Below are 14,833 nucleotides of genomic sequence, written 5' to 3'. Positions count from 1 at the left end.
GGGCGCTAGAATTTAGGCGTACTAGTACGTCAAAAACCCTGGGTCGTAAGCCGTACTAGTACGACCGAAACCCTCAAAGGGTTAATACCATAACTAAAAGAATTATTGTGAATACAGTATAGGACAGTACAGTGGAACCTCTACTTGCAATTAATCCGTTCCAGTGGAATTCTGTACTTTAATAATTTCGCTAATATCAACTCTACGGCTTATTTATCTATCAAAGTTCATCTGACATAACAAACAATATAAATAACATAGAAACCTGATATATACTCTAGAATGAATAAAATATGTCATTATATATGTGGCAGCGGCGGCAGCCTACGAGAGTTTGTCTGGAGACAGGACAAAATACTCCTTGAATATTTCGCTATCATCAACTCTGTGGCTTATTTATCTATCACAGTTCATCTAATATGAAATAATAAACAATACAAATAACATAGAAACCTGATATATACTCAAGGATGCATTAAATATGTCATTATGTAACAGGTGGAGGCAGCCAACACCGCTCCCTCTTTGTTGTGGTAAACACTGCCATCTAGTGACGGCCTTGTGAAGTCGTCTATTATTATAATTATTATTATATAGTACAGTGGTCCCCCGCTTTTCGTAGTTCCCGACAATCGTAAAATTCGCTAATCATAGGGGTATTTTCGTATAAACATGGACTCGCTTTTCATAGGTTGACTCGTGAGTCGTAGTTCGTCCAGGACGCGTACGCATGGCGTGGGCCAGGGCGGCAGGCAGTCTGGCATTGTTTACCAGTGAGTGAAGGTCCCCTCGCGTGCTCCAGTGAAATATTTCATAATATTCCATTTATTTTAGTGCTTGCAAGTACTAAATAAGCTACCATGGCTCCAAAGAAAGCTTCTAGTGCCAAGCCTGTGGTAAAGAAGGTGAGAAATACGATTGAATTTAAGAAAACCATCATTGAACAATATGAAAGTGGTACAAGTGTGGCCAAACTGTCCAGGATGTATAAGAAACCCTACACAACCTTATGTTCCATAGTGGCCAACAAAAATGAAATAAAGGATGCTGTTGTTGCAAAGGGAGTAACTATGCTGACAAAAATGAGATCACCAGTACTGGAAGAGGTTGAGAAGTTATTATTGGTGTGGATAAATGAGAAACAATTAGCAGGAATTATTCTTATGACTTTGTTTATTTGTGAAAAGGCTAGGCAGTTGCATGAAGATTTCGTAAAGAAATTGCCTGCAAATAGTGGTGAAGTGAGTGGATTTAAGGCCAGCACAGGCTGGTTTGAGAGATTTAAGAACCGTACTGGCATACACAGTGTGGTAAGGCATGGTGAAGCTGCCAGTTCGGACCACAAGGTGGCTGAAAAATATGTGCATGAATTCCAGGAGTACATAGAGGCTGAAGGACTGAAACCTGAACAAGTGTTCAATTGTGACAAAACAGGCCTCTTTTGGAAGAAAATGCCAAAGAGGACCTTCATTACACAAGAGGAAAAGGCAATGCCAGGACATAAGCCTATGAAAGACAGGCTGACGCTAATGTTCTGCGCTAATGCTAGTGGGGATTTCAAAGTGAAGCCATTACTAGTGTACCATTCTGAAAATCCCAGAGTGTTCAGGAAAAACAATGTTATGAAGAGTAAATTGTGTGTGTTTTGGAAATCTAATAGTAAGGTATGGGTCACGAGGGAAATTTTCGTCGAGTGGTTCAATGAAGTGTTTGGCCCTAGTGTGAAGGAGTATCTCCTGGAAAAGAAATTGGATCTCAAGTGCGTGCTAGTAATGGACAATGCGCCTGCTCATCCTCCAAACTTGGATGACCTAATTTTCGAGGAGTTTGGGTTCATCACAGTAAAGTTCTTGCCCCCGAATACCACTCCTCTCCTCCAACCCATGGACCAGCAGGTTATTGCAAACTTTAAAAAACTCTACACAAAAGTAATGTTTCACAGGTGCTTGACTGTGACCACAGACACTCACTTGACCCTAAGGGAATTTTGGAAAGAACACTTCAGCATCCTCCACTGCATAACCCTTATAGGTATGGCTTGGGAGGGAGTGACTACCAGGACTTTGAACTCTGCCTGGAGAAAATTGTGGCCAGATTGTGTCGACAAGAGGGATTTTGAAGGATTTGGGACTGACCCTAATGAGCCTATGTCTGTTGTAAAATCAATTGTGGCACTGGGGAGTTCCATGGGGTTGGATGTGAGTTTGGAGGATGTGGAAGAATTGGTGGAAGACCACAATGAAGAGCTCACCACTGAGGAGCTGCAAGAGCTTCAGCAGGAAGAGCAACACATCGCAGCTCAGAATCTTGCTGCAGAGGAGGAGGAAGAGAGATGGAAGAAGGTGCCTTCTTCAGAAATTAAAGAGATTTTTACTATGTGGGGTAAGATGGAAAGCTTTATGGAGAAACATCACCCTAACAAGGTTGTTGCAAGCCAGGTTGGCAACATGTACAGTGACAAAGTCTTGGGCCATTTTAGGGAAGTGTTAAAGAGACGCCAGAAACAGAGCTCTCTCCACAGTTATTTTGTGAGACAGGACTCCAGTGACTCTCAAGGTGGTCCTAGTGGCATTAAGAAACAGAGAAGAGAAGCAACCCCAGAAAAGCAAATGGTACCTGAGGTGTTGATGGAAGGGGATTCCCCTTCCAAACTATAAACAATCCACTCTCTCTCCTCCTCCAGTCTCCCATACACTAAGAAGAATCTCCAGTAAAGGTAAGTGTTATGCTGTTAATGTTTCATTCATCATTTCCCATTGTATTGTTTATGTACTACATGTATATTTCATGTTAAAATTTTTTTTGCTTTAATTCTTCTGGGTGTCAGGAATGGATTAATTGTATTTACATTATTTCTTATGGGGAAACTTGATTCGTAAATCGTAAATTTCGTTTATAGTAATGGCTCCAGGAACGGATTAATTACGAACAACGAGGGACCACTGTACATTATTTTTATACAGTGGACCCCCGGTTCGCGATGCTATCAGTATCCGAAAAATCTGGTAACCGATGCATTATATCGCCAAAAATTTGCCTCAGTTCCCGTTACAAAACCCGGTATGCGATACGATTCGTACGAGACGTGTCCGCGTGTGGCCTGAACTTCCCTGTGTGTACCAGTGTTTACAAGCCAGCCAGTGTGTGTGCATCTAAATATACATTCGGTACATTCCATATTATCCATATTATCACTGTTTTTGGTGCTTGTTTCTGGAAAGTAAGTCACCATGGGCTCCAAGAAAGCTTCTAGTGCCAACCCTTCGAGACCAAGGGTGCTAATGACTATTGAAATGAAGAAAGAGATAATTGCAAAGTATGAAAGTGGAGTGCGTGTATCGGAGCTGGTCAGGTTGTATAGTAAACCCCAATCAACCATCTCTACTATAGTGAGCAGGAAAACGGCAATCAAGGAAGCTGTCCTTGCAAAAGGTGCAACTGTGATTACGAAACAGCGACTGCAAGTGTTAGAAAATGTTGAGAGACTGTTATTGGTGTGGATAAATGAAAAACAGATAGCAGGAGATAGCATCTCTCAAGCAATCATTTGTGAAAAGGCTAGGCAGTTGCATGACGATTTGGTAAAGAAATTGCCTGCAACTAGTGGTGATGTGAGTGAATTTAAGGCCAGCAAAGGTTGGTTTGAAAGATTTAAGAATCGTAGTGGCATACATAGTGTGATTAGGCATGGTGAGGCTGCCAGTTCAGACCACAAAGCGGCTGAAAAATATGTGCATGAATTCAAGGAGTGCATAGAGGCTGAAGGATTGAAACCTGAACAAGTGTTTAATTGTGACAAAACAGGCCTGTTTTGGAAGAAATTGCCAAGCAGGACCTACATTACTCAGGAGGAAAAGCTACCTCAAGTCCTAATGGAGGGGGATTCCCCTTCTAAACAATAGGTTCAACACACTCCCCTCCTCCCATCCCATCAATCATCACCAGATCTTCATTAAAGGTAAGTGTCAATTATTCTATTGTTATTATTCTATTGTTATTGTAATTATTCTATTGCATTAAACTTAATATTTCATGTGGTAAAAGTTTTTTTGTTCATACTTTTGGGTGTCTTGCACGCATTAATTTGATTTCCATTATTTCTTATGGGGAAAATTGATTCGCTTTCCGATAATTTTGGTTTACGATGAGCTCTCAGGAACGGATTAATATCGTGAACTGGGGGTCCACTGTATATGTATTATTATTATACGTATTATATTATTATTATAATTATTGTATTATATTATTATACTATTATTATTACCTGGAGTTTACCTGGAGAGAGTTCCGGGGGTCAACGCCCCCGCGGCCCGGTCTGTGACCAGGCCTCCTGGTGGATCAGAGCCTGATCAACCAGGCTGTTGCTGTTGGCTGCACGCAAACCAACGTACGAGCCACAGCCCGGCTGGTCAGGAACCGACTTTAGGTGCTTGTCCAGTGCCAGCTTGAAGACTGCCAGGGGTCTGTTGGTAATCTCCCTTATGTATGCTGGGAGGCAGTTGAACAGTCTCGGGCCCCTGACACATGTATTATTATTATTATACATATGATTACAGTGGACCCCCGGTTTGCGATATTAATTCGTTCCTGAGAGTTCATTGTATACCAAAATTATTGAAAAGCGAATCAATTTTCCCCATAAGAAATAATGGAAATCAAATTAATCCGTGCAAGACACCCAAAAGTATAAAAAAAAAAATTTACCTCATGAAATATTAAGTTAAATGCACACAAACTGAAGAAGACATGCACAGTTTGTAGTACTCTACTAACACTAGAATACATGACACTTACCTTTAATGAAGATCTGGGATGGGAGGAGGGGAGAGTGCCGAACTTATTGTTTAGAAAGGGAATCCCTTTACATTAGGACTTGAGGTAGCAAGTCCTTTTCTGGAGTTACTTCCCTTCTTCTTTTAATGCCACTAGGACCAGCTTGAGAGTCATTGGACCTCTGTCGCACAACAAATCTGTCCATAGAGCTCTGTACCTCCCATTCCTTTAAGATTTGTCTAAAATGGGCCACAACATTGTCATTGTAATAGTCACCAGCACGGCTTGCAATAGCTGTGTTAGGGTGATTTTCATCCATAAAGGTTTGCAGTTCAACCCACTTTGCACACATTTCCTTAATTTTTGAAGTAGGCACAATAGATTCCACAACTGGCATAGGCTTCTCAGGGTTAGCCCCAAACCCTTCAAAATCTTTCTTAATTTCCATACTAATTCTCACTCTTTTTACCACAGGGTTGGCACTAGAAGCTTTCTTGGGGCCCATGGTGACTTATTTTGCAGAAACGAGCACCAAAAACACTGTGATAATATGGAATGTACCGAATGTATCCTTAGATGCGAGCACACTGGCTGGCGTATACCGGGTATTTTAACGGGAACCGAGGCAGAATTTTTGCGGTAAAATGTATCGAATACCGGATTTATCGGATACCGATGCCATCGCAAACCGGGGGTCCACTGTACTATTATTATTATTATTATTATTATTATTACGTTAAGAAGCATCTTTCCATCATACATTGCCCAAGTTTCAATAAGATAGTCCAACAAACGAATGAGATATAATTCCCTAGATCAAAAGCAAGAGCCCCTCACCAGTGTCAAAGAACCTGCCTGAGATCTGGTCGCTTATGGAAATTTTGCTCGCGTATGGAAGCAAAAAATTGACCTATCGACTGCTCATATTTGGAAAAACTTGCACGTGGATGTGCTCACAAGTAGAGGTTCCACTGATAAATAACAAAAAGGCACAATACCGTGACTGGAACGATACACAAATAACCCGCACATAAAAAAGAGAAGCTTACGACGACGTTTCGGTCCGACTTGGACCACTGACAAAGTCACACTAACAGAGGTGGAGCTGGACGGCTACTACTACTACTACTACCTCCACCTCTTCCTGCCTATATATAGCCATCCTGCTCCACCTCTGTTAGTGTGACTTTGTCAATGGTCCAAGTCGGACCGAAACGTCGTCGTAAGCTTCTCTCTTTTAGGTGCGGGTTATTTGTGTAGAGGTTCCACTGTATTGCTTAACCCTTTCAGGGTCAATGTCGTACTTGTACGACTTGAGAGCCAGGGTCTGTGCCGTACTTGTGTGCATAAATTCTAGCGCCTTCAAAATGAGCAGAAGAAAGCTGGTAGACTTATATATGAAAGAATGGGTCTGCATGGTCAGTGTGCACAGTATAAAAATATCCTGCAGCACGCGCTGCATAATGAGAAAAAAAAACTCCGACCATGTTTTAGGTTTAAAACAGCGACTTTGCAATGTATTTTCGTATGGTATTTATGGTTATATTCTCCTTTTCTTGGTCTCATCTGATAGAATGGAAGATTTTATTATTTTATTATCACACTGGCCGATTCCCACCAAGGCAGGGTGGCCCGAAAAAGAAAAACTTTCACCATCATTCACTCCATCACTGTCTTGCCAGAAGAGTGCTTTACACTACAGTTTTTAAACTGCAACATTAACACCCCTCCTTCAGAGTGCAGGCACTGTACTTCCCATCTCCAGGACTCAAGTCTGGCCTGCCGGTTTCCCTGAACCCCTTCATAAATGTTACTTTGCTCACACTCCAACAGCACGTCAAGTATTAAAAACCATTCGTCTCCATTCACTCCTATTAAACACGCTCACGCATGCCTGCTGGAAGTCCAAGCCCCTCGCACACAAAACCTCCTTTACCCCCTCCCTCCAACCTTTCCTAGGCCGACCCCTATCCCGCCTTCCTTCCACTACAGACTGATACACTCTTGAAGTCACTCTGTTTCGCTCCATTCTCTCTACATGTCCGAACCACCTCAACAACCCTTCCTCAGCCCTCTGGACAACAGTTTTGGTAATCCCGCACCTCCTCCTAACTTCCAAACTACGAATTCTCTGCATTATATTCACACTAAACATTGCCCTCAGACATGACATCTCCACTGCCTCCAGCCTTCTCCTCACTGCAACATTCATCACCCATGCTTCACACCCATATAAGAGCGTTGGTAAAACTATACTCTCATACATTCCCCTCTTTGCTTCCAAGGACAAAGTTCTTTGTCTCCACAGACTCCTAAGTGCACCACTCACCCTTTTCCCCTCATCAATTCTATGATTCACCTCATCTTTCATAGACCCATCTGCTGACACGTCCACTCCCAAATACAGTGGACCCCCGCATACCGATGGCACCACATAACGATTAATCCGCATACCGCTTGCTTTAATCACAAAAATTTTGCCTCGCATACTGCTTAAAAACCCACTCACCGATTTTCGTCCGAGACACGTCCAATGTGCGCCCTCAGCCAGCCTCACATGTGCCGCCCGTGCCATTGTTTACCAGCCAGCCTCCGCGGTAACATCCAAGCATACAATCGGAATATTTCGTATTATTACAGTGTTTTCGGCGCTGTTTCTGGAAAATAAGTGACCATGGGCCCCAAGAAAGCTTCTAGTGCCAACCCTACACCAATAAGGGTGAGAATTCCAATAGAAATGAAGAAAGAGATCATTGATAAGTATGAAAGTGGAGTGCGTATCACCGACTTGGTCAGGTTGTACAAGAAACCCCAATCAACCATCGCTACTATTGTGGGCACCAGAAAGGCAATCAAGGAAGCTGTTCTTGCCAAAGGTTTAACTGTGTTTTCGAAACAAAGATCGCAAGTGATGGAAGATGTTGAGAGACTCTTATTGGTGTGGATAAATGAAAAACAGCTAGCAGGAGATAGCGTCTCTCAAGCGATCATAAGCGAAAAGGCTAGGAAGTTGCATGAGGATTTAATTAAAAAAATGCCTGCAACTAGTGGTGATGTGAGTGAATTTAAGGCCAGCAAAGGTTGGTTTGAGAGATTTAAGAAGCGTAGTGGCATACATAGTGTGATAAGGCATGGTGAGGCTGCCAGTTCAGACCACAAAGCGGCTGAAAAATATGTGCAGGAATTCAAGAAGTACATAGAGACTGAAGGACTGAAACCTGAACAAGTGTTTAATTGTGATGAAACAGGCCTGTTTTGGAAGAAAATGCCAAGCAGGACCTACATTACTCAGGAGGAAAAGGCACTCCCAGGACATAAGCCTATGAAAGACAGGCTTACTTTGTTGATGTGTTCCAATGCTACTGGTGATTGCAAAGTTAAGCCTTTATTAGTGTATCACTCTGAAACTCCCAGACCGTTCAGGCAAAAGAATGTCCTCAAGGAGAATTTGTGTGTGCTGTGGAGGGCAAACAGTAAGGCATGGGTCACTAGGGACTTTTTCTATGACTGGTTACACCATGCATTTGCCCCCAATGTGAAAGATTACCTAACTGAAAAGAAATTAGAACTTAAGTGCCTCCTGGTGTTAGACAATGCCCCTGGTCATCCTACAGACGTGGCAGAGCGACTTTATGGGGACATGAAATTCATTAAGGTGAAGTTTTTGCCTCCTAATACCACTCCTCTCCTGCAGCCCATAGACCAGCAGGTTATTGCAAACTTCAAGAAACTGTACACAAAAGCTCTGTTTGAAAGGTGCTTTGTAGTGACCTCAGAAACTCAATTGACTCTAAGAGAGTTTTGGAGAGAGCACTTTAATATCCTCAATTGTGTAAACCTTATAGGTAAGGCTTGGGAGGGGGTGACTAAGAGGACCTTGAACTCTGCTTGGAAGAAACTGTGGCCAGAATGTGTAGACAAAAGGGATTTTGAAGGGTTTGAGGCTAACCCTGAGAGGATTATGCCAGTTGAGGAATCCATTGTGGCATTGGGAAAGTCCTTGGGGTTGGAGGTTAGTGGGGAGGATGTGGAAGAGTTGGTGGAGGAGGACAATGAAGAACTAACCACTGATGAGCTGATAGATCAACTTCAAGAGCAAGAGGCCAGACCTGAGAAAACTGGTTCAGAGGAGGGGAGAGAGAAATTGAAGAAGTTGCCTACTACAAAGATTAAGGAAATCTGTGCAATGTGGCTGAAAGTGCAAACCTTTATGGATGAGTATCACCCTCACACAGCTATTGCAAGCCATGCTGGTGATTATTACACTGACAATGTTGTGAAACACTTTAGGGAAGTCATAAAGAAACGAGAGGTACAGGCCACTATGGACAGATATGTTGTGCGAAAGAAGTCCAGTGACTCTGAAGCTGGTCCTAGTGGCATTAAAAGAAGAAGGGAAGTAACCCCAGAAAAGGACTCGACACCTCAAGTCTTAATGGAAGGGGATTCCCCTTCTAAACACTAACACTCTCTCTCCCCTCCTCCCATCCCATCAATCATCACCAGATCTTCAATAAAAGTAAGTGTCATGTAAGTGTGCATGCCTTTTTCAGTTTGTGTGTATTAAAATTAACATTTCATGTGGTAAAAAAATTTTTTTTTTCATACTTTTGGCTCTCTTGCACAGATTAATTTGATTTCCATTATTTCTTATGGGGAAAATTCATTCGCATACCGATTATTTCGCATAACAATGACCCCTCTTGCACGGATTAAAATCGGTATGCGGGGGTCCACTGTATCTGAATACATTCACCTCCTCCATACTCTCTCCCTCCAATCTGATATCCAATCTTTCATCACCTAATCTTTTTGTTATCCTCATAACCTTACTCTTTCCTGTATTCACTTTTAATTTTCTTCTTTTGCACACCTTACCCAATTCATCCACCAATCTCTGCAACTTCTCTTCAGAATCTCCCAAGAGCCCAGTGTCATCAGCAAAGAGCAACTGTGACAACTCCCACTTTATGTGTGATTCTTTATCTTTTAACTCCACGCCTTTTGCCAAGACCCTCGCATTTACTTCTCTTACAACCCCATCTATAAATATATTAAACAACCATGGTGACATCACACATCCTTGTCTAAGGCCTACTTTCACTGGGAAATAATTTCCCTCTTTCCTACATACTCTAACTTGAGCCTCACTATCCTCGTAAAAACTCTTCACTGCTTTCAGTAACCTACCACCTACACCATACACCTGCAACATCTGCCACATTGCCCCCCTATCCACCCTGTCATATGGCTTTTCCAAATCCATAAATGCCACAAAGGCCTCTTTAGCCTTATCTAAATACTATTCACTTATATGTTTCACTGTAAACACCTGGTCCACACACCCCCTACCTTTCCTAAAGCCTCCTTGTTCATCTGCTATCCTATTCTCCGTCTTACTCTTAATTCTTTCAATAATAACTCTACCATAGACTTTACCAGGTATACTCAACAGACTTATCCCCCTATAATTTTTGCACTCTCTTTTGTCCCCTTTGCCTTTATACAAAGGAACTACGCATGCTCTCTGCCAATCCCTAGGTACCTTACCCTCTTCCATACATTTATTAAATAATTGCACCAACCACTCCAAAACTATATCCCCACCTGCTTTTAACATTTCTATCTTTATCCCATCAATCCCAGCTGCCTTACCCCCTTTCATTTTACCTACTGCCTCATGAACTTCGCCCACACTCACAACTGGCTCTTCCTCACTCCTACAAGATGTTATTCCTCCTTGCCCTATACACGAAATCACAGCTTCCCTATCTTCATCAACATTTAACAATTCCTCAAAATTTTCCCTCCATCTTCCCAATACCTCTAACTCTCAATTTAATAACTCTCCTCTTCTATTTTTAACTGACAAATCCATTTGTTCTCTAGGCTTCCTTAACTTGTTAACCTCACTTCAAAACTTTTTCTTATTTTCAACAAAATTTGTTGATAACATCTCACCCACTCTCTCATTTGCTCTCTTTTTACATTGCTTCACCACTCTCTTAACCTCTCTCTTTTTCTCCATATACTCTTCCCATATATCACTTCTACTTTGTAAAAACTTCTCATATGCTAACTTTTTCTCCCTTACTACTCTCTTTACATCATCATTCCACCAATCGCTCCTCTTCCCTCCTGCACCCACTTTCCTGTAACCACAAACTTCTGCTGAACACTCTAACACTACATTTTTAAACCTACCCCATACCTCTTCGACCCCATTGCCTATGCTCTCATTAGCCCACCTATCCTCCAATAGCTGTTTATATCTTACCCTAACTGCCTCCTCTTTTAGTTTATAAACCTTCACCTCTCTCTTCCCTGATGCTTCTATTCTCCTTGTACCCCATCTACCTTTTACCCTCAGTGTAGCTACAACTAGAAAGTGATCTGATATATCTGTGGCCCCTCTATAAACATGTACATCCTGAAGTCTACTCAACAGTCTTTTATCTACCAATACATAATCCAACTAACTACTGTCATTTTGCCCTACATCACATCTTGTATACTTATTTATCCTCTTTTTCTTAAAATATGTATTACCTATAACTAAACCCCTTTCTATACAAAGTTCAATCAAAGGGCTCCCATTATCATTTACACCTGGCACCCCAAACTTACCTACCACACCCTCTCTAAAAGTTTCTCCTACTTTAGCATTCAGATCCCCTACCACAATTACTCTCTCACTTGGTTCAAAGGCTCCTATACATTCACTTAACATCTCCCAAAATCTCTCTCTCTCCTCTACATTCCTCTCTTCTCCAGGTGCATACACGCTTATTATGACCCACTTTTCACATCCAGCCTTTACTTTAATCCACATAATTCTTGAATTTACACATTCATATTCTCTTTTCTCCTTCCATAACTGATCCTTCAACATTACTGCTACCCCTTCCTTTGCTCTAACTCTCTCAGATACTCCAGATTTAATCCCATTTATTTCCCCCCACCGAAACTCCCCTACCCCCTTCAGCTTTGTTTCGCTTAGGGCCAGGACATCCAACTTCTTTTCATTCATAACATCAGCAATCATCTGTTTCTTGTCATCCGCACTACATCCACGCACATTCAAGCATCCCAGTTTTATAAAGCTTTTCTTCTTCTCTTTTTTAGTAAATGTCTACAGGAGAAGGGGTTACTAGCCCATTGCTCCCGGCATTTTAGTCGCCTCATACGACACGCATGGCTTACGGAGGAAAGATTCTTTTCCACTTCCCCATGGACAATAGAAGAAATAAAGAGGAACAAGAGGTATTTAGAAAAAGGGGAAAAACCTAGATGTATGTACATGTATATATATATGCATGTGCGTGTCTGTGAAGTGTGACCAAAGTGTAAGTAGGAGTAGCAAGATATCCCTGTTATCTAGCGTGTTTATGAGACAGAAAAAGAAACCAGCAATCCTACCATCATGCAAAACAGTTACAGGTTTCTGTTTCACAGTCATCTGGCAGGACGGTAGTACTTCCCTGGGTGGTTGCTGTCTACCAACCTACTACCTACTATGGAAGATATATTACAGAAAAAGAGATTATTTTGATTTGTTTCATGATGCAAAGTACCTTGAAATTGAGCTCAAAGTAGCGGAAATGTTCAATTTTTGTTGATGTTCAAGAGTAAACAAATCATGCCACGAGTCCAATATACATGATCTGGTAAGTTTAATATTCTTTCACAAGTGTGCTGATATTATTTATAAAATTTTTACAATATTGCAGTAGTCTCCATAACAGTAAATCTTCTATTTTTTGTGAGAATAAAAATTCAAAATGGAAAGCAAGAGTAATATAAGAGGGGCCTAGAGACATGACTAATGAACAGAGAAAATGTTATTTAAGTGTCAGGAATGTGTGTCTTGTTTATTCTGGACCCTATTTTGAAACTGGTATCTTTTGAAATTTGTGTGAAATTGGCCAAATTGCCAATTTTTGACTACTCCATTGGGTAGTTGAAATCAGTTAATGGGCAGTTTCTTGTACTCATTCGATAGAATAAATGGAGTTCTTGCGAAATAGCTATGATTTTAGTCGACTGGAACATTGGAATTGGCCAAAAATAGGGCTCAAAGTGGGCAAAATCGCCAGTGTGTAAATATCGTTGAGACCGCTAACTTCATGAGAGCATAATTCTGTAAGTTTTCCATCAAATTTCATACTTTTGGTGTCGTTACCATCAGGAAAAGATTCTCTATCATCTCATAAGTTTTTTTTTTTTTTTAATTTTTCGACCCTGAAAGCGAGTTCAGGATCAGGGGTCTCGACCCTGAAAGAGTTGAATATCTCTGTGTACCTTACATATATACATACATGGTAATTAATCAACAACATCATACCTTTGAATAACATTCTGATATTTCATCATCCAGCTGATCCAAGAAAGTGATATTGAATATATCATGAATTAGATTGGAAGTCAAGTGGCCATACATATTCAAAGCCAAACTCATCTGCAGAGTATTCAAACCTTTCATGTGAAGGTTCTCTCTGAAAATAAAGAAATATTTTCATACAGTATCATTACCGAGGTATATTGTACATACAGATTTACATAAAAGGTTATGTTAAAAGTCTGAAAAAGATTGACACTACCAACATATTCTGAAAGAAGTTTTCAAGAGCATGCACCAAGCAGTTTCTATTTCATTTTGTCCTTAGTTATGATTTGTTTAAGAAGAATCTTCACCAACCACTTAAATTATGAACCACTTCTACACTTCTAAAGACTGATGATTCAACAGTAGGTCATTATGCTATATGCTTATGAAACTTTTTACTAATATGGTGGAGGCTTACTCATCCATCCACTAATTACAAGACTGAATTGCTACTTTCACAGCCAGGCTCTTCCCATGAAGGTGTACTATGTGAGTGATGAGCATTGTTGCACACAAGACAAGCATGGTAATGTCTGCCTTCCTGCTAGGGGTACTGAAGAAAGTAAAAACAAAAACATAAAAGATATAGCACTGATTTTTTTTTTTACTGAAGTATGAAACAAAGATATCACCAGTCACCAATAACTCCTGTTCCAGCTTACTTAACATGAAGTATATAAATGTAAGAATTAAAAAAATGGTCTAACTTTCATCTTACATGAAGTGTAGGTGCATGTTGTACTGCGTGAGAGCAAGGTGGAGGAATGTGGGAGTGGAATGGAGGAGAATGGGAGTGAGTTGGAAGCATGAGGGAGTGAGATGGAGAAGTGAAGAAGTGAGCTGTAGTGTGGAGTATGTTGTTGTGTGGGAGTGAGTTGCAGGAGTGTTAGAGCAAGTTAATGACTCCAGAGATCATTGGCCATGGTCCAAATATATTATTGAGTACAGAATATTTAAAGATACACATGGGGAAACTAAGGTAAATGTATACTGCCAAATGCAAACATTACTAGATTTATATTTCACACTCATATGACAGGATGTTATTACACTGCAGTCAGTGGTCAGTATGCTGTGGTCAGTGGTCACGTGAGGTCTTCTGTCCTAAGCTGTCTGAGAATTAGCGTGGGGTGCTACCAAGCACCATGGCTTTCTGCAGTGCTTTAGAATCTCAGGTTAAAGTGTTGAAGAAGGAGGTTCTATTCCTTCAGGAGGAAAATAGGAAGCTGAAGCTTCGCCTAGATGGGTTTGGGAGTGAGTGTGAAATGGTTGGAGCTGGTAAGGAGGAAAAGGTTACCAGCAGTGAGTTGGAGAGTGGCAGCCACTTTAAGTGGTGGGTGGTTCACAATTCAGGAAGAAGGAAGATAAGGAAGGTTAACAGAGAAGATGTGAAGGTAGGAAATCAATTCTCTGTTCTCCAAGATAAGTGTACTTCAGTGGTTAATGAGGTTAAAGGTACCACTGACTCCCCTGCTAATCAAGGTAAGATATTCTGATTGTAGGAGACTCTCAGGTTAGATATATGGACCATGCTTTTTGTAACAGAGAGTGTACCTCCCAGGAGCTGGTGTTGGTGACACAGTCAGCAGGTTGGATAATATTATGTCAGGTAATGGGAACAAGCCCATTATCTGTCTCAGTGCTGGTGGAAATGACATCGGGAAGGGCAGGAGA

The 14,833-nt window shown here is 41.2% G+C and overlaps 1 protein-coding gene across 1 annotated transcript in view; it reads right to left on the bottom strand.

Annotated features, from left to right (window-relative positions):
- The window catches only part of LOC128692134 (FAST kinase domain-containing protein 1, mitochondrial), a 122,831-nt gene that overhangs the window by 54,852 nt on the left and 53,146 nt on the right, over positions 1-14,833 (bottom strand). The window contains exon 5 of the mRNA XM_070105275.1: positions 13,118-13,268. Coding sequence (XP_069961376.1) covers positions 13,118-13,268 — 151 coding nt within the window. The remainder of the gene's footprint in view (positions 1-13,117; positions 13,269-14,833) is intronic.

This window comes from Cherax quadricarinatus, chromosome 6 (assembly GCF_038502225.1).
Source record: "Cherax quadricarinatus isolate ZL_2023a chromosome 6, ASM3850222v1, whole genome shotgun sequence".
Lineage (NCBI taxonomy): Eukaryota > Metazoa > Arthropoda > Malacostraca > Decapoda > Parastacidae > Cherax > Cherax quadricarinatus.
Note: the sequence above shows the minus strand (reverse complement) of the source record. Positions and strands in the feature narration are given on the sequence as shown.